The 21,435-nt window shown below is 43.4% G+C and overlaps 1 protein-coding gene across 1 annotated transcript in view; it reads right to left on the bottom strand.

The window, feature by feature from the left end:
- LOC126101511 (uncharacterized) overlaps positions 1–21,435 on the bottom strand; it is a 936,969-nt gene that overhangs the window by 343,323 nt on the left and 572,211 nt on the right. The window contains exon 9 of the mRNA XM_049912155.1: positions 19,790–20,073. Coding sequence (XP_049768112.1) covers positions 19,790–20,073 — 284 coding nt within the window. The remainder of the gene's footprint in view (positions 1–19,789; positions 20,074–21,435) is intronic.

The raw sequence follows: 21,435 nt of genomic DNA, 5'->3' as shown, positions 1-21,435 counted from the left end.
TAAACATCATTTCCGTCCCTTTTATTGCTCATGAAAACCACACATTACATGTTGTACCACCATACAGCGAGACCTTCAGAGGTGGTGGTCCATATTGCTGTACACCAGTAGCACGTCCTCTTGAATTGATGTATTCGTCGTGCCATACTATCCACAAGTTCATCAAGGCACTGTTTTTCCAGATTGTCCCACTCCTCAACGGCGATTCGGCGGAGATCCCTCAGAGTGGTTGGTGGGTCACGTCGTCCATAAACAGATCATTTCAATCTATCCTAGGCATGTTCGATAGGGTTCATGTCTGGAGAACATGCTGGCCACTCTAGTCGAGCGATGTCGTTATCCTGAAGGAAATCATTCACAAGATGTGCGCGATGGGGGCAAGAATTGTCGTCCATGAAGACGAATGCCTCACCAATATGCTGCCGATACGGTTGCACTATCTGTCGGAGGATGACATTCACGTATCGTACTGCCGTTACGACACCTTTCACGACCACCAGCGGCGTACGTCTGCCCCACATAATACCACCTCAAAACATCATGGAACCGCAACCTTGCTGCACTCGCTGGACAGTGTGTCTAAGGCGTTCAGCCTGACCGGGTTGCTTCCAAACACGTCTCCGACGATTGTCTGGTTGAAGGCATACGCGACACTTATCAGTGAAGAGAACGTGATGCCAATCCTGAGCGGTACATTAGGCATGTTGTCGGACCCATCTGTACTACAGTGCATGGTGTCGTGTTTGCAAAGATGGACCACTCCATGGACTTCGGAAGTGAAGTTGCACATCATGCATCCTACTGTGCGCAATTTGAGTTGTCACACAAAGTCCTGTGGCTGCACGAAGAGCGTTGCTGTCAGGGTTCCTCCGAGCCATAATCCGTAGGTAGCGGTCATCCACTGCAGTAGTAGCCCTTAGGCGGCCTGAGCGAGGCATGTCATCCACAGTTCCTGTCTCTCTGTATCTCCTCCATGTCTGAACAACATCTATTTGGTTCACTCCGAGACGCCTGGACACTTCCCTTATTGAGAGCCCTTCGTGGGACAAAGTAACAATGTGGACGCGATAGAACCACGGTACTGACCGTCTACAAACAACACGAGCCGTGTACCACCTTCCTGGTGGAATGACTGGAACTGATCAGCTGTCGGACCCCCTCCGTCTAATAGGCGCTGCTCGTAGATGGTTGTTTACATCTTTCGGCTGGTTTAGTGACATCTCTGAACAGTCAAAGGGACTGTGTCTGTGATACAATGTCCTCAGTCAACGTCTATCTTCAGGAGTTCTGGGAACCGGGGTGATGCAAAACTGTTTTTGATCTGTGTATTTCAGCACCCTTCTCTAGACGAACGATGATGTATGCGAAGTACTCCAGCTCTCTGCCACGTCTTAGACATAAATCGTGTCTTCAGTTTCATAACTGCAGTGATTCTAAGTTAGTGACAAATGTTTGTGAGGTAGTGCTTTCCTTGCGTATACAGTTGCTTGACAAATGTTATGTGTGTAGGAAGTGTTCTTTTCACGGAGTTAGTGGCTCATGGTGGGTAATTTCACACATCAGACACCGCCACTATGCGTTTCTGTTTACGTTCTACGATTATTTCTCTTTTCCCATTATCTTCTTTGTATGGAACCTAAAGGCTAGAACAATTGACCGGAATTGATAGCGAAAGTAATTTAGGTAAAATTCTTCAAACTCCTTCCATCTGGAGCTCCATCATGTATAACTCAAATGTTCATTCTTCTTCTTACCCATCAGTTGTATCACCACATACTTTTACATGTACCAGGTTCATATCTGCTATACACCAACAAGGAGTTCTAAACTTCTTAACATTCAAGCATCTAAAGAGATCGTGTGTAACTGGACTGGTGACGCAAGTTTGGAACACGTTATACTCTTTGCGAAAGCAAAATATCGAAGTGTATTGATTAAGTGGAACTCAGCTCGTTCTGTTCCTTCACGAGACGTCTAACGTAGCAGGCATAATAACGTCCTACTTCTGGTCAGTTTCAAATTAAACAGGAGACCGTATTGTAGAGAGGGTTTCGTTAAAGACAGAGGAAGAGGCACGAGATGCATAGAGAGAGGCCATATAGAGATTTGCTCAGGTTCTTAACCTGTAGGTTCAGCGAAGGGGTATCTCGTTTCCAAATAAACGGCTGAATGCTAGAGCTCTGAATCTCCGACTTTATCCCACGAATGCGAGAATTCTTTGTGGCGCCATCCACAAAGAGGAGCAGGGCAAATCGTAATAAAACCTTACAGAATTTATAGTATTTCGGCTGAGGAACATAGTTTTTGCACCCCCTCTCTGCTGATGGTTATTTCCTATACTAAAAACAGAATTTGAGGAGCAGCTAATCAATACGTGTAATGTCCGTTAATTTAAATTTTTCAGAACAAGCGAGAAACTGATCCAACCTATACAATGGACATAATGCTGTTTTCGCAGTTAATTTGGTGTTGGGATATTGAATTCGTTCCCACTTTGCAATATATCAAAATTTGATTAGGATGACTAGAAAATCACTTTATGTTATGGACAATATATGTTTTGATCAGTTACCTAGGAAGAAACCCCCAAGAACCATGGACCTTGCCGTTGGTGGGGAGGCTTGCGTGCCTCAGCGATACAGATAGCCGTACCGTAGGTGCAACCACAATGGAGGGGTATCTGTTGAGAGGCCAGACAAACGTGTGGTTCCTGAAGAGGAGCAGCAGCATTTTCACTAGTTTCAGGGGCAACAGTCTGGATGATTGACTGATCTGGCCTTGTAACACTAACCAAAACGGCCTTGCTGTGCTGGTACTGCGAACGGCTGAAAGCAAGGGGAAACTACAGCCATAATTTTCCCCGAGGGCATGCAGCTCTACTGTATGGTTAAATGATGATGGCGTCCTCTTGGGTAAAATATTGCGGAGGTAAATTAGTCCCCCATTCGGATCTCCGGGCGGGGATCAAGTAGGTAAAAAGACGAGGGCTAGAAGAAATCGTTGGGTAACAGAAGAAATATTGAATTTAATTGATGAAAGGAGAAAATAAAAAATACAGTAAATGAAGCAGGCAAAAAGGGATTCAAACGTCTCAAAAATGAGATTACAGGAAGTGCAAAATGGCTAAGCAGGGATGGCTAGAGGACAAATGTAAGGAAGTAGAGGCTTCTCTCACTAGGGGTAAGATAGATACTGCCTACAGGAAAATTAAAGAGACCTTTGGAGAAAAGAGAACCACTTGCATGAATATCAAGAGCTCAGATGGAAACCCAATTCTAAGCAAAGAAGGGAAAGCAGAAAGGTGGAGGGAGTATATAGAGAGTCTATACAAGGGCAATGTACTTGAGGACAATATTATGGAAATGGAAGAGGATGTAGATGAAGATGAAATGGGAGATATGATACTGCGTGAAGAATATGATAGAGCACTGAAAGACCTGAGTCGAAACAAGGCTTCGGGAGTAGACAACATTCCATTAGAACTACTGACGGCCTTGAGAGTATCTGGTGAGCAAGATGTATGAGACAGGCGAAATACCCTCAGACTTCAAGAAGAATATAATAGTTCCAATCCCAAAGAAAACAGGTGCTGACAGATGTGAAAATTACCGATCAATCAGTTTAATAAGTCACGGATGCAAAATACTAACGCGTATTCTTTACAGACGAATGGAAAAACTGGTAGAAGCCCACCTCTGGGAAGATCAGTTTGGATTCCGTAGAAATATTGGAACACGTGAGGCAATACTGACCCTTTCGACTTTTCTCAGAAGCTAGATTAAGGAATGGAAAACCTACGTTTCTAGCATTTGTAGACTTAGAGAAAGCTTTTGACTATGTTGACTGGAAAATTCTCTTTCAAATTCTGAAGGTTGAAGTGGTAAAATATAGGGAGCAAAGGGCTATTTACAGTTTGTACAGAAACCAGATGGCAGTTATAAGAGTCGAGCGACATGAAAGGGAAGCAGTGGTTGGGAAGGGAGTGAGACAGGGTTGTAGCCTCTCCCCGATGTTATTCAATCTGTATATTGAACAAGCAGAGAAGAAAACAAAAGAAAAATTCGGAGTAGGTATTAAAATCCATGGAGAAGAAATAAAAACTTTGAGTTTCGCCGATGACATTGTAATTCTGTCTGAGACAGCAAAGGACTTGGAAGAGCAGTTGAACGGAATGGATAGTGTCTTGAAAGGAGGATATAAGATGAACATCAACAAAAGCAAAACGAGGATAATGGAATGTAGCCGAATTAAGTCGGGCGATGCTGAGTGAATTATATTAGGAAATGAGACACTTAAAGTAGTAAAGGAGTTTTGCTATTTGGGGAGCAAAATACCTGATGATGGTCGAAGTAGAGGGGATATAAAATGTAGACTGGAAATGGCAAGGAAAGCGTTTCTGAAGAAGAGAAATTTGTTAACATCGAGAATAGATTTAAGTTTCAGGAAGTCGTTTCTGAAAGTATATATATGGAGTGTAGCCATGTATGGAAGTGAAACATGGACGATAACTAGTTTGGACAAGAAGAGAATAGAAGCTTTCGAAATGTGGTGCTACAGAACATTGCTGAAGATTAGATGGGTAGATCTTATAACTAATGAGGAGGTATTGAACAGGATTGGGGAGAAGATAAGTTTGTGGCACAACTTGACCAGAAGAAGGGATCGGTTGGTATGACATTTTCTGAGGCATCAAGGGATCACCAATTTGGTATTGTAGGGCAGCGTGGAGGGTAAAATCGTAGAGGGAGACCAAGAGATGAATACACTAAACAGATACAGAAGGACGTAGGTTGCAGTAGGTACTGGGAGATGAAGAATTTTGCAGAGGATAGAGTGGCATGGAGAGCTGCATCAAACCAGTCTCAGGACTGATGACCACAACAACAACCTAGGACATTACACGTCTTGATGAGTTTTCAGTATTAAAGCTTCATTAATTTACAGGAGCTTTAATACCAGAAAATAATTATTAACTTGCTGTAATTCTCAATTGCTTTAAATTAATTATAAAACTTAGAACAATGTAACATTAATATTTACTTGAAGGAATGCTGCAAAGCCTTAAATTAGATATAAAACTTTTCAACACAATAATTTGTTACAGGCAGAATTAACTAATTTTTGCCCATCTCGAAAACAATCACATTCGATATCTTCTCGAGTGAAGCTGCTGCAGGGAACCTCTGAAGCCCGTGAATAAAAGTTAAATTCTTCTTCTTCTTTCCGTAGCGTGCCGAATCTTAAAGTCAGCAGTTCATTTACACCTTCCCTTTTCTCTTCCTTTATCCTGTTTGACAACACTAGTGTAGATCTTTCAGTAGCATCTTATAGCCACGTAATGCCAATTTTATGAATTATTTACAAGGGTCGTCGAAGTAATAATGAATTTCTATTTTAAATTTTGTATCCTCATCACTGACTCTCTTCAGTTTTGAGTTTTTAAAAATTATGCTTTTTCAGGTTACCCTCCATTCAGAGGCTGTTGCACGCAGCGACTGTTATATTGACTTGTAAATAATAGATTTCAGCTATCAGTCGCCCTTTTGAAATTTTATTGGCAGATCTAGATTTCAGCTAGAAACTAGCCATTCTCAATGCACTATCATTTTTGATCAATGCATGTAATGCCTGTTGGTCGGGCTTCATTCACAGTTCATAATACTCAATAAAATTTCAAAAGGACGTCTGATAGCTGAAATCTATTAATTACAAGTCATTATTCTTTTTATTTCACTGACACCATCTATCTTTTTACATTACTTGAGAGTTCTTTATATTTTTTAAGCTTCCATTGTTTTCCAGTCACGCGCAATTCCCCGGTTTATTATAGCTCTGTACATATTTCTCTGGATTCAAAATTTCAGGAATTTGGAACAGTATTCTCTGCACTCGTCCAAAGACCCTGTCTGCAGGGAAAAAGGAATGCCCTCGAACTGGAAAATATAGCTACACATCCCTTATATGTAATGGAGAACTTTTCAGTAACCAGAATTCAATAGCATGATTCAGATGTTGATTTTTATTCTGGCCACCACACCCAGCAGCAAATAGTCTGAGAGATGTGATAGTCAGGTCAAAGGATGTTTTATAAAGAAAATCTGTGATGGCTGATGCAAATGCTTGTAGCCCTGTTCGAGCTTGAGCTTCATTCCATATATAGAAAACAGGGTGTGTGGTTTCTTTATTTGTTACACAGAAGCTATAATATGCTATTTGTCGGGCGCAATATGCCTCTCCAATATTCAGTTTTGGCAGAGGCTGCAATGTGATGATGGCTTCGTTAATTAATGAAAACCTCGGGCTTTTAGCCTGCGAGTACGAAGTTCAGTAATTAAATTCTTCTTTTGATTTGTATCTACAGCACTTTGAATTTCATGTCGCGTTCTAAGGCAATAGCTGTATCTATCACTGGCAGAGGAGCCAAAACCCAAATTGGATTTGGAACTGTTAGTTCTGGTGAACAATGATTTTTTTAACTTTGAAATCAGTTGCTGCTGAGCAGTTGTATAATTTTAAAAGCTTGTTTGTATTTAATTCACAGGAGAGATATAGTCTTTGGCTTTTGTTCCTACTGTAACGACTTTTAGTGTCTTTCTATTTTGATAAGAATTCTACCACACACTTTCTTTTAGTTTCATACCTTGCAATCTTCTGATCATCCCCTCTTTTATCTGTTAGTCCAATCTCAGCTGCAATTCCTTTTGGAATGATGTTTAATGTTGTTTGTCCAATACCAAAGAGTTTCAGAGAAAATGCAGCACATACAGGAATTTTCTCACCCCCTCATTTCACCTGCAATCTACAAGAACCCATGTTAGCATGCAATAGTTACATACTTAACTTTGCGAAATAATAGTGTTCTTTCTCTAGATTAGCACGTTGGAACATTAATTGCAAAAGCTCCAGAGTCTGTTGGATCATTTCTTGTTTAGTATCGATACAAAGATAAAACTTACGGAAAACCTGGTAAAATTACGAAAATTGATGAAAAATACGTATAATTATTAAAATACAACAAAAAACGTGTAGGCGTGGGGGTACGTGCATGGTCGTCTGGATGTATGAAAATCATTCAATTCTTACACCGATGAGAGTGACAGTTGATGGTGTATACTATCCGTGCTCTATGGGTTTAAGTCCTGCGGAGTACCCCCTTTCTCCATATGTAGTAATGCACTATATGTCATACGATTCTGAGTTCAGGATGACTATCACCTATGACACAGAAACAGCGAGTATATACCTGGATGCAATATGCACCGCCAATATAAGGAATCAATCCTCCGGGTCTCTTCAAAACACGGAACACCGAAACATATACTACCCCATTACTGTGGACGATGAGGTGAAATGTAGAGATCATCACCTTCAGACAGCTGTTTGGAAACGCTCAACAATGCCACGAACTCTTCCAGTTTCCTTATGTTGTGATGTTCTGTACATTTTTGTCAATGAGAAACACTGCCTCTGTCTCCTATTTCAACCATTCTGTATGTTGTGGGAGCAGCTTAGTTTAAACCATGCTATGTCCAGCTTTCTGTGATAGACAAAGGACGTGTTAATGTCAGCTTAGCACCTGACACAGACCTCGAAGTTGTGTCGGAAAAACAAAACGTATGGTGGTGATACGAGCTATAGTTGTATACTGCTTGGATTTGATGCAGCAGAAACACGATGTATCGAACTGCTTACGTAAGAAAAATGCAGGAACCCTCTCTTGTGATTGATATTCTCTGGGATATGATCCTCCTACAGTACGGGCAATGAAACTTTACACTTGTCCGCGCAAGTGACTTGGATCACTGGGCACATCCTCCAATGGATCAATACCTGCATATTTCATAGGATCGTCACATATGTTCGATGTCATCACGCAGACGGTATTTTTTTCGGTATATCGGAAGAGAGGGACGTGGTAATATCTTATCGAGTTCTCAACCGTGTGACGTTAATAAAGTACGTATAGTTCGTAGTTTTTCCCTGATGGCTGGAACAGAATAACGAAGAGGTCGAGAATGTTTGGGTGACAAACATGAATGCACCCTGAGAGATGCAGAGCTTTTTCAGACTACAGTATCTATATGCAGTTTGGAGATGCACCGAAATGCAGTTCCCATATGATGTGAAATCTTTCTAATTTTCCCAGTAACAAAACACGGTAATTGCTTGCACTGTCTGTTCTACTACCTTGTGTTGCAGGATGAAGCTTCGTTTGTCGCTAGCCTTACGCATTGTAAATGGTTCACAGAGCTATGACAACATGTTCCATTTTCCATCCAGTGTTCAAAACACGGTTCTGTCTGATCGAATCAGCTCACCCAGCTTCTCCATGGGATTCAGAAGGTGGTAGACACAGCACCCTCTAACTTCCGCACAGTTCCAGCTTAAAGTGGAACGATCACATGGACAAAGATACAGGAAAGGAAGGTCATAGACAGAGGAATATTTACAAGACGCAGAGAGACTGTCTAAAACCATCCTGTAATTTTACTGTATGGGGTCCTTAGCCGATAGTTTCAAAACGGATGACTCACTTTGAAGTATGAGGGTACCACAAATATGATTCACTAGTGGCTGTAATCATTAAAACACATCTCCACAGCATCTAACGCAAGTGTGTGGTTTAATGGGATTGATTCCAATTCGCAGACAGTGCTGTTACCAGAAAACGTAACACTGTAGATCTGAAAAGCCATTGCATTGTTCATAGGATTTTCTTCATTTCTTACGACTACAAACTAGCGTTGCAATTTTTAAGTGATTTCTCACATAGCACACCATCTACTATATGTGATCATTTTCAGTCAATCATTATCGTGCCCCGCCTATAACCCCGTGGATATATTTCAAAACATCTGTTACGCTGTCTACAGCGTTACGAGTAGAATGCGTTGCAAATACTGTTTGTTAGCGCGAGAGATATCTAGCGGCGGCATGAGGGTGTTGGAAATAACGGCTCAATATCGCGTTCCTTAGCTAAATCACTTTCCAAATTGGGTGAGAAGGGTGAGCTTATTATGAGCTTACAGCGCTGGCGACGAGTGCTGTTAATACACACCATAGTGATGAGCATCTATATTCAATGTAGCCATATTTGTGTGGGAGAGCACTTTATTTGGAAGCAATACCATACCCCAATTAATAAAGCCTGTATAACTTCTCATGGTTGGGATTCACAGTCATATAATATTTCTTAAAAGACATCATAGTCATCATTGACTGTACAAAATACACTCCTACAAATGGAAAAAAGAACACATTGACACCGGTGTGTCAGACCCACCATATTTGCTCCGGACACTGCGAGAGGGCTGTACAAGCAATGATCACACGCACGGCACAGCAGACACACCAGGAACCGCGGTGTTGGCCGTCGAATGGCGCTAGCTGCGCAGCATTTGTGCACCGCCGCCGTCAGTGTCAGTCAGTTTGCCGTGGCATACGGAGCTCCATCGCAGTCTTTAACACTGGTAGCATGCCGCGACAGCGTGGACGTGAACCGTATGTGCAGTTGACGGACTTTGAGCGAGGGCGTACAGTGGGCATGCGGGAGGCCGGGTGGACGTACCGCCGAATTGCCCAACACGTGGGGCGTGAGGTCTCCACAGTACATCGATGTTGTCGCCAGTGGTCGGCGGAAGGTGCACGTGCCCGTCGACCTGGGACCGGACCGCAGCGACGCACGGATGCACGCCAAGACCGTAGGATCCTACGCAGTGCCGTAGGGGACCGCACCGCCACTTCTCAGCAAATTAGGGACACTGTTGCTCCTGGGGTATCGGCGAGGACCATTCGCAACCGTCTCCATGAAGCTGGGCTACGGTCCCGCACACCGTTAGGCCGTCTTCCGCTCACGCCCCAACATCGTGCAGCCCGCCTCCAGTGGTGTCGCGACAGGCGTGAATGGAGGGACGAATGGAGACGTGTCGTCTTCAGCGATGAGAGTCGCTTCTGCCTTGGTGCCAATGATGGTCGTATGCGTGTTTGGCGCCGTGCAGGTGAGCGCCACAATCAGGACTGCATACCACCGAGGCACACAGGGTCAACACCCGGCATCATGGTGTGGGGAGCGATCTCCTACACAGGCCGTACACCACTGGTGATCGTCGAGGGGAGACTGAATAGTGCAAGGTACATCCAAACCGTCATCGAACGCACCGTTCTACCATTCCTAGACCGGCAAGGGAACTTGCTGTTCCAACAGGACAATGCACGTCCGCATGTATCCCGTGCCACCCAACGTGCTCTAGAAGGTGTAAGTCAACTACCCTGGCCAGCAAGATCTCCGGATCTGTCCCCCATTGAGCATGTTTGGGACTGGATGAAGCGTCGTCTCACGCGGTCTGCACGTCCAGCACGAACGCTGGTCCAACTGAGGCGCCAGGTGGAAATGGCATGGCAAGCCGTTCCACAGGACTACATCCAGCATCTCTACGATCGTCTCCATGGGAGAATAGCAGCCTGCATTGCTGCGAAAGGTGGATATACACTGTACTAGTGCCGACATTGTGCATGCTCTGTTGCCTGTGTCTATGTGCCTGTGGTTCTGTCAGTGTGATCATGTGATGTATCTGACCCCAGGAATGTGTCGATAAAGTTTCCCCTTCCTGGGACAATGAATTCACGGTGTTCTTATTTCAATTTCCAGGAGTGTATTTAATATTAGTATTGCAATAAGGCTGAAATTGCAATCGTAATAATAAATATTTTATACATTCAACGGCGACTATGATGTCCTTTAAGAAAGCCTGTATAGTTTTTAACATGGAACGTCGTTAGTGATACTTGTGTGTGCCTGTAGAGGCAACACTACTCTTTAGGATGAAAGTAACATAGTCGTTGCGATCGTATTTTTTAATAGCTGGATTTTTATATGGCGACTGTGTGTTTCTTTCTAAGATACACTAGTAGCACTCGCAAGAAAAACAACTGGATCATGTCCATTTTCGCTCAGTATTGTTTGGTGCCACAAGAATTCAGTTACTGGCGAAGTAATATACTACGTAAGGGATGTGTGATAGATTCGCTGTGAGCAGTAGGCTTATAAAGTACGTGTTGGGGTGTAAAGTTACTGTGGTCAGTCTGTCGACATGTGCAAGGCAGGTGTAAGGGAGGTATGGATTTGACGTGGAAAACTGCAATTTCGGCACATTGATAGCTGCAATGGGGATGAAAGATTTTACATTGAAAATTATGTCCAGTCACAAGCAGAATATACATATTCAGATCTCAACGTGAGATTCATTCCAGAGCCACAGGTGTCAGGAGAAAGTATTTTGGATGATTTGGTCGTTGTCGAATGGGGCTGCAATCGTAATTGTAATTACAGTGATAAATATGTGTCTGGTTTCCTAGGGGGACTCTGCCGGACGTCGCGAACGGCGGGTACAAAGTAAAGTTCCAGCCGGCCAAATAACCGGTCCTTGCTCGCATCTGCGGAGACAAGTCCTGGCTGCGGCCCCCACGGCACCCAATGGATAGCTGTGTACTGAACTCAGTATGCATTGGGCTGCCTCCGTGCTTGGGTATGTTGCGTGTACTTTCTGCGGAAAATTGTGCGATTCAGTATCGACCACTGCCAACGAGTTGGCGCTGGATATATTGATAACATCCGAACTCCTACCACCCCAATCATCCCTGGATGCCCTCCACGGCTGGGATGGCGCACTCTGGCAGACAGCAAGACCACGACTCCGGCTGCAGTCGCGGCGGCAGTTGCCTGCAGTCACTGAGTGTTGAGGCTGGCGCCGTGGGCGCTCTGCGTGTGGACACTTAAGCTGTCGGCACACGGACCGTGCTGCCGAACGTTAACGTTGAGCGTGCCAAGTTCAACGTGCTGCTGAACACTCAGGAACGATGCGACTTGTGCATACGGTACGTGGGCCCCAACGTGGTATACGCGATCGGAACGCACTCCAGCAGCAGTTGAGGGATGTTTCTAGTTCGTTAATCACACTGTTTACCTAACGGGCGCGCATACAATTCCCACGCTAGCTCTAGCTCTATTAAAACGCACATTCCTCCATCGTCCACGAAAAGGAAAGTAGCATGTCCAATCAATAAGGACACAGGCTTATAAAAGTTCCATTACAAACAGTGCGTTACAAAAATGGAATACTTCTCCGCATAAGATAAACATTATTTCATCGATCCCACATTTTAGTAAAACCCCAAGGTCAGTTTTACTTGATCATTGTTCCTACCCAGTAGCAGAATCTTCACAATATGTGGATTACGAAGAAAAATGAGTAAAATATCTCTATACAAGTAGCGTAAGCTGTCCTTTTGATTAAGCCAATCGAACAAAGTCACCCCTCAAAAAAAGGTGAACTTGTGTTTACATAAAATCAAATGGTTCAAATGACTCTGACCACTATGGGACTTAACTGCTGTGGTCATCAGTCCCCTAGAACTTAGAACTACTGAAACCTAACTAACCTAAGGACATTACACACATCCATGCCCGAGGCAGGATTCGAACCTGCGACTGTAGCGGTCGCGCGGTTCCAGACTGAAGCGCCCAGAACCGCTCGGCCACCAGCGGCCGGCCATAAAATCAAACATTATAGTCTATAATTATATTAAACGAATAATAAAGTATCATAACCCAATAAAAACGGGAATGTTAGGGGAAAAAATGTTGTGTCAGGACGCGAACCACTGCCCCAACAAAAAAACCTCATTATTATACAGTGACGCTATTCATTACGCTAAACCAACATCACATCTTCTGTATCTAATTATAGTATCTTACCTCTTGCTAACAATTTTAATCGTAGATATTTTACTAACTGAAATGTAATTATAACACATTGTACCAAGAACAATGCGTTTTGGGTGGATGTTCAGTGAGTCGCTGGCCTTCAAATAGCCTACTCTCATAATACGCAAGTTACAATAATTCTTTTGCCACGAATATGATGTTTCTCTTTATTTTATTGGAACGAATCACACAGTTAACAACGGGTTTTGCAGTGATTCTCAATTTGCTGGTGCTCGGAACGGCGTATATACGTATAGGCTTGAAATGAATGCCAATGTGGCGCCTCACAACTCTGTGCTGAAGGGAGACGGCGTGCGTGTGACGTAGGTGGCGTTGTGCCATCTCATTGGTCAACGCTCAGACGCACGCTCAGAATATGTGACACGCCAGATATCGCTCTGCACGTTCGGAAAGACTCGCGAGCGCGCTATTCCACGCTGTGACGTCAGAAACTCGGCACGCTGAACGCTCAGCGTTCGGATGCACGGTTCGTGTGCCGACGGCTTTAGGAGGTGAGTGGGCTGTACGTACGAGTGTTATCAGCAATCTCAGGCATCTAGCCGTGAAAACTACTAGAATAGTGATTTAGTGCTTCTCAACACATTGCAGTGCACCCTGTACTGTAGTGCTAGTTGTTACTTATCCTCCTCCATCTTGGTGTATCTGAGAGAAATAATTTAGAAATTCTATAGTGCTTTATAAAATCCACTTAGCATACGTGTAGTGGTCGGGAATTCCACAACCGCGGCGGTATAAATTCACGTCGAAATCTGAAATTCCAAGTATAATTTTATGCAGCACCGCTTCTTTCGAGACGTCAGATTCCCGACTGGTCAGTTTATTGTTCCCGATAGCGGTACTGCGAGCACACACATCAATCCAACCACTCCACAGATTGTTTATGGTAAATGTGTCAGCGTCCACCAATAGAAGGCAATGAAAAACTGTCCCTCACAGATGGTGTTGATTTAATTAATTAGTCAATCAGTCTCATAGAGCGAGGAAATATTTCAAAGATGTCCACAGCTGTTGATTTACTAAGTATCCACTACTTTGTTCAGGCCGAAAGAGAGTAGTGCGGCACAGGACAGATGTCCACTGTGCAGGATGTGGACACGTGAGAGTGAGAGAGACAGGGAGAAAGAGAGAGAGGGGCGGGGAAGGGAAAAAGAAAGAAAGAAAGAAAGAAAGAGAGAGAGAGAGAGAGAGAGAGAGAGAGAGAGAGAGGCAGAGAGTGTGTGTTTTGATAGGAATTTGTCATGTATCATGGCAACATCCAGCCGACAGACGGATGGCATGGTAGAGGCTCAGTGGTGGCTACTAAACCGAACTTAACTCTATTCCTTTGCGCTTTCAGTTATTATGTCATCGGTAGCAGGATTGTGGGCTGCAGCCTTGAGTTCTACCCAAACGTCAGAGCACCGTATAATGCAAACTGATTAAATAAAGAATGACATTACTTTGAATTTCGTGTCGTGAGATCCCTACTCCCCAGCACAGATATAATCTATTTCCCGCCAGTTTTTCTGGAAGGGGTGGGGAGGGAGGAAGTGAGGGGTGAGAGTGGAATTTCCTGTGGTATGGCGTTGTGCGCTAGCTCAGTTGATCCCTGCATGCTAAGGCGAGGGCACAAACGAGAATTTTGCAACAACATAATACGTCCAATCTGGAGCAGGGTAATTACATAATTACAACAACTATTTGCTGGATGTGAAGTTCTGCCATCAGATAAAGAGAGACACAACCCCTGAATTTTACAAATAAATAGTATATCTTTTGCTATGTAATTGATACTGATTTGAATTTTCGGTCTTGAAATCATTCTTCTCCAGCATCACCAATTTCCGGATCTGGGAGGGAGGAGGAGTGGGGGAAGTGAGGGAAGGGCTGGGGAATTTCCCAGAGGGGAAGGGGGTAACTACTTTATCGATTTAATTAATTAGTCAATTAATTGATATCAAAAGTGTGCTTGTATCGGCGAGGGAGTGGGGGTGGGGAGAGTAGTAGGTGAGGTGGAGGGGGAAGTTTAGAGGGCGGTTTCTCAGAAAGGGAGATTATCCCCAGGGGGGGGGGGTTCATAGATGGACGCCCAGGGGATCATAAATCAGTTAACAGAACAGTAGCATACAGGGAGTTGAAGGGATTATAAATCAATGAAGTTTTCCCCTGAATGTATACAACCCACACTAAGAAAATCACTGATACCTACTTTACCCTGGTACTTATGACAACCTCAGATATGGAAATTTATAAAAATTGTTTCTTGACAGAACTGATACGGATGCTACAATTAGTTCGTCAGAAGAAGCACAATGAACTATTTTTTGTCCTTCCACATCTGTGACTTTATTGCCGTTACCTCTGTTTCGTTATTCTCAGACCTCTCATAATATGTATTAACCTGTAAAATGCTAATAGCAGTTGTTTCTTTAGTTACTTGTTTATTCACTTTTCATAAAGAAAAATTGTTTGGTTAAAGACAGACTCAAATTATTTTTTTAAAATTCAATAGATGTCATTATACATATTTGTTTGGCTATGTAATGAGCTACAACGCTGTGCTGGTATACTAAATGAAGGTTAGGGAAAGACAAGACCCATTAAAAAATTTTCTTTAATCTGTGGACAGTTTTATGAGATTTGCCCGAAATTATGTAAACCTGATTGACACAGTTATTGCAGGAACTTATGGGTCCTCAAAGAGAAGATTATTATCGCTGTTTATTCCATGAATGCCTTCCATTTCGACGTTAAGTTTGTTGCTAATACGACCGGTGTGGCTGATCCGTTCTAGGCGCTTCAGTCTGTAACCGCTCGACCGCTACGATCGCAGGTTCGAGTCCTGCCTCGGGCATGGATGTATGTGCTGTCCTTAGGTTAGTTAGGTTTAAGTAGTTCTAAGTTCTAGGGGACTGATGACCTCCGATGTTAAGTCCCATAGTGCTCAGAGCCATTTGTTGCTAATCTCATTTCTGTTGCCTGTGAATACTATAATATTTGTTTTACTGCGAATCCGTATCCTGTGCTCATTAAACTGTTCAGTTCATTCAGCAGCATCTATAATTCTTCGGCGCTTTTACAGAGGATCTTAACATTGATATTCTTTCACCTTCAATTCTAATCCCACTCCTGCATCTGTCTTTTAATTCTTTCTGTACCTTGTCGTTAAAAAAGATCAACAGCAGAAGACAAAGTGTGACTCAATGCCTCACTTTTGTCATAATCCCAGCACTTTCCTCTCCCATTCTTATTCTTATATCTTGATTCTCGTCCTTATCGCATGTCCTCCGTCTTTTCTTACGGTGCATGTACATTTTAGTAAGAATTTCAAACGTATTGCACTAGTTTATAGCGTTAAACGGTTTTGTAGGTTGATAAATTTCGTGAAGGAGTCTGGATGCCTCTTAAGAGTTTTAACTATAACTTGGAAATTAAATTTTTGTGCGTTTGCCGCTATATATCTGGAGTCGTTGTCCTAATTGAACCTCAACACCACAGTACTGTAGCTCGCCTCTATACGAACCAAGTAACCATGGCGCACCCGGTTGATACCGTGGAAGCCGGCCTGGGTGGCCGAGCGGTTCTAGGCGCTACAGCGTGGAACCGCGCGACCGCTACGATCGCAGCTTTGAATCCTGCCTCGGGCGTGGATGTGTGTAATATCCTTAGGTTAGTTAGGTTTAAGTAGTTGTAAGTTTTAGGGTACTGGTGACCTTAGAAGTTAAGTCCCATAGTGCTCAGAGCCATTTGATACAGTGGAGTACTGTGCGGTAATTCGCTTTCTGCATTTGCAGGTGAGGAACGCTGTAACATTCCATGTTTAGTTTGTGGAAGTGCATGCCAACAAAGCACCGTCATACAGAGGGTGGACGAAAATATGGGAACACCATAATCACAGAACACTACCATGCCTAATACGGCGTAGGAACCCTTTTGGCATTCGAAATAGCTTCCAGTCGTCTCAGAATAGGGAATCAGCAAAGTACTGGGAAATTCACGTATCGACGACGGATGCAGATAGTGAGAGATGCGACAGTTCATCCTTGAGCTCACAAAACACGTCCTGGACGAACTGTGTGAATATGGGCCTTGTCGTCTTGGAACAGAGAATCACATTTGGGAACCAACATTGTACCATGGGATGAACCTGAGCAGCCAAAATGGTCACATAACCATTGGCAGTATTATCACATTACGGAGTAACCATGGAGCCCACGGAATACCACGATATGGCTGCCAAAATCAGTACCGAACCCCCGCCATGATTCACTAAAGAAACGTAATCTCGGTCGGAAGTGAGGAACAGTGTGAAACGAGACTCATTCGGCCAAATGACTTTCTTCCATTTCTCCATATCCCTTGTTTTATGGCTTCGACCGCACGTTTTGCTATTGTGGGCATTTCTATAACTGATGAGTGGTTTTCGAATTCTACCTCATCCTATAAAGTTCCCTCTGTGTTCTTTTTATACTGACAGGGATCACGAGTGAGACATTCCTTTATTGACTTTTGCAGCTGTCGTAGCCTTATTTTTCGTTTCAATCCTCTTCAGCAACCGTCAACTCAACACAAACTTTCGTCCGCTTTGTGACGTAGCGGATGATGTTTTTGCACTTTCCCTGCATGCAGCACAAATATTCGATACGGTATCTTTCGAAACATTGCACACTTCGGCTACCTTATTCCGGAAGGAGCCACCATATGAGGTCCAACAGCTTGCACACGTTAGAATTCACTTAGCTCCGACATGATGCAACCGCAACGACACAGACCAATGCCCTAGCCCCGACCGGCACTTGCAAAGTATTTGAGGACAATGTACAGGTATCTTTCACGGTCATGTGCGACAGCACAATATGAAGGGTTGGCTTACACCTGCATTTACATCCAGGCATGCAGTTTTCGTCGTGTTTTGAAATTTTAGACCGCCTCCTATACGAGAATGATTTGGTGGCGCATATGGGTGGAGTGTGGTCAAACAAACCTGTGTTTGGGAATATCGCGGCATGGTGCTAACATATTTTGCTCCAAAACGGCTAACCGTCACAGAAGCTCACGACCGAAACATCACGACCACGTTACAGGTCGTTGTCAAGACGAAGAGTCACAGGAAGCTCTCCAAGAACTGTTCTGCTCCACAACACCATTCGAGCTCCTCCTGCACATGACACAGTCACCGAACAAGCTGCTTCCTTGGGCAATCAAATTTTACCTCAAACTCCGTATTCCCTTGATATGGCAACCAGTAAATTCTTTCTCTTTCCTCAAATGAAGAAACCATTACGCAGCACGAATTTCCAGAATGGTAACGAGGCAATTTTGAAACTGCAACGTTTCCTGAGGTGCCAAAATACACACTACTACAAGGAAGTTCTTTCCCTACTCATCCATTGCTGGGAGAAATGTTGTAGAGGCGAATCTCTAAAACAGACCTGACAGCTTCGCCAAGTTTGATGTCGGCAGCTGTCTGTCTATATGTGGGCGAGACTGCTAATGTACGCTTGTGCAGTGGCACTCGAATTGGAGGTAATCTGGCTCGTATCCTGGTGGTGGACGAAATTTTCACTGTCACTGTTTGGCCGGCAAGGGGAGGAGAAGTGGTGGTGTATGTTTTCTGGTCACCAGTGTTTGTGCCAATGCCTTACATTAGATACGAAACCTCTCTGAAATGTCTCACGAAGTGGCAGCATTGGACTGTGTTGATAGTGATCTGGTCATCTGATGGGGTCGAGGAGCTCGTTGGCCCCATCGGTGGTATTCGAAAGGAGTATGCTACTTGCCGGTACCTGGTTTCACTGTCTTCTTTGCCTCATCACCACCACCGCCATCATTATCATTATGGAAATTGATAGGTTTGAATTACATATGTATACGTACAAAAGAATGATTACAATTTCAGAAAAGTTGGATAATTGATTCAAGAGAAACAGCTTCACAAATTGAAGAAGTCAATAACATGTTGGTCGATCTCTGGCCCTTCTCCAGGCAGTTACTCGCCATTCATTGAGAGTGTTATTGGGTGTCCTCCTGAGGGATATGTGCCAAATTCTGTCCAACTGGCGACTTAGGCCGTCAAAGTCCCGAAGTGTCTTGAGGGCCCTGCCCATAACGCTCCAAATATTCTCAACTGTAGATAGATATTCTGACCTTGCTGGCCAAGGCAGAGTTTGGTAAGCTCTAAGACAAGCGTTAAAAACTCTCGCCGTGTACGGACGGGCAATATCTTGCTGAAATGTAAGCCCAGGCTGGCTTGTTATGAAGGATAACAAAATAGGGGGTATTATATCGTCGACATACTACTGTGCTGTAAGGGTGCCACTGATGACAACCAAACGGACTCTGCTGCTAAATGAAGTTCCACCCAAAATCATCTGTCCCAGTTGCCAGGCTGTGTAGTGGGCGACAGTCGGGTTGGTCTCTGGGACATTTCCAGATATGTGTTTGATGGTCATCAGGGACGATTAGAAGTGGGACTCGAGACGATTCAACGTCCGTCAGTGACATTCGAGGTCGAATACGAGTCTGGAGACGACCTGGACAACAGTGCAGAGCCAGTCTGTCTCCAGCCATAGGGCCCAACAACCAGGTGTGATGGTCTGCAGTGCCATTTCTTTTCATTGCCAGTCCCCTTTGGTTGCTATCCGCGGAACTCTTATAGCATAGTGGTATGTCGACGACACTGTATACCCAACTTAGTCGCAATCCACAGTAAATCATCGTGTGCTTACAATTCAGCCAGGTAACGCCCACCCACACACAGTGAGAGTTCTACCACTCATCTTCCTGCTTTCAAAACACTATCTTCACCAGTAACATAACCAGATCTCAGTTTAGAACCACCACATGGTTTTGACTATTTAACACGTTAACTGGGCACAATTTGGCAGGATCTTTCACAGGAGAACATCCGACAACTCTATAAATGCCGACGCGTTATCCAATTGCTCAATTTCTTAAGCTCTTTCTGTCGAATACCCGAGTCTCTTTGTGATCAGACGGACTTAGGCCATGCCGTGAGCCGCTTACCGACGGCGCCGGTGAGCTCCACGCAGCAGTCGGAGGCGCGGAAGCGCTCTCGCTGCAGTGGGGTGATCTTGAGCTGGTCGGGTGGCAGGGCGCTGGTGGCGACCACGTGGACGCGGCGCGGCAGGCTGACGGGCAGCCACGACAGCGCCGCCACGATGTCCGAGTCCAGCGGGTTGAGCCGCTGCAGGTCGTCCAGCAGCACCACCAGCACCGGCGGGGGCGACGCGGACGTGGCCGTGGGCGTGGGTGCGCCCTCCTCGAAGCGCCGCAGCAGCGTCTGGAACCTACGCCCGCGCCTGCCGCTCGAACTACCTTCGAGATACTGCTTCTCATAACCAGACCCAAAAGTAAAAGGAAATAGTTTTATTTTATAGCCTTTGCCGGTATTATCTTTCCCCAAATTCGGTGATATCTTTCGCCAAAGACAGTGCAATTTTTTGTCAATTTCGGTCCTATTTATTGTCAAATTCGGTTCTATTTCTTGTCAAATATGATGTTACTTTTTGACGAATTCGGTGCTGTATTTTCCCAAATTTGGTTTTATATTGTGCCAAATTTCGTGTTATTTTTTGCCAAATTAAGTGTTTTTTTGCCAAATTAAGTGTTTTTTTGCCAAATTAAGTGTTTTTTTGCCAAATTAAGTGTTTTTTTGCCAAATTTAGTGTTACTTTCTGACAAATTTGGTGCTACTTCATGCCACATTCATTTTCTGCCAATTTCATTCTAATTTTTTGCCAAATTCGTTTTTGCCAATTTTGTTGTAGCTTTTTCCAATTCCAGTGCTACTTTTTTTGTCAAATATAGTATTATTTTATGCTAAATTCGGTGCTACTTTTTGCCTAGCTTAGTGATGTTTTATTTTATTGCCAAATTTGGCGTTGAAGTTATCTTTTGTCGAATTTTTGCAGAATTCTTTTTTTGGCAATTTCGTTTTTTTCCCGAATTTGGTGTTAGTTTTGTCAGATTTGGAGATATTTTCACCAAATTCGTATTTTGATAATTTTTGTCTTATTTTTTGTCAATTACAATATTATTTTTCCCATATTTGGTTATTTTTTCCTAATTTTGCGTTTTACTCTAACTGGTATTATTTTTGTCTAATTTGTGTTATTTTTTGCCAATTTCACTGTTAATTTGTGCAAATTTTGGTGCTATTTTTGTCACCTTTCTTGCCCAATTTGGTGTATTTTGTATCAAATTTGGTGTTATTTTGTGTCAAATTTGGTATAATTTTTTGACAAATATTGTATTTTTTCAACATTTGGTACTATTTTCTGTCAAATTCATTTTGTCAATTTTGTTATTTTTTCCTATTTTTGTATTTTTTTGCTTTTCTATGTTTTTCCACAATTTCGGTACTATTTTTCTGCCAAATTCGGTGCTATGTTGTTGCGAAATTCAGTCTTATATTTGCCAAATATGATTCTATTTCTTACCATTTGTGGTACTACTTTTTGTCAAATTCGGTGGTATTTTTTGTCAGTTTTTTGGTACTTTTTTCGAATTTCGGTGTTAATTTTACCGAATTCCTGTTTCATTTTTTCCCAATTTCGGTGTTGTTATTTGCCAATTTCTGTGTTATTTTTTGCCAAGTTGGGAGCTATGTATTGCCAGATTCGCTGTTATTTTGGGCTAAATTCCGTTTC

Source organism: Schistocerca cancellata, chromosome 9 (assembly GCF_023864275.1).
Source record: "Schistocerca cancellata isolate TAMUIC-IGC-003103 chromosome 9, iqSchCanc2.1, whole genome shotgun sequence".
NCBI classification, from domain to species: Eukaryota; Metazoa; Arthropoda; class Insecta; order Orthoptera; family Acrididae; genus Schistocerca; species Schistocerca cancellata.
The sequence above is the reverse complement of the archived record's forward strand: the minus strand, read 5'-3'. Positions and strand labels throughout refer to the sequence as shown.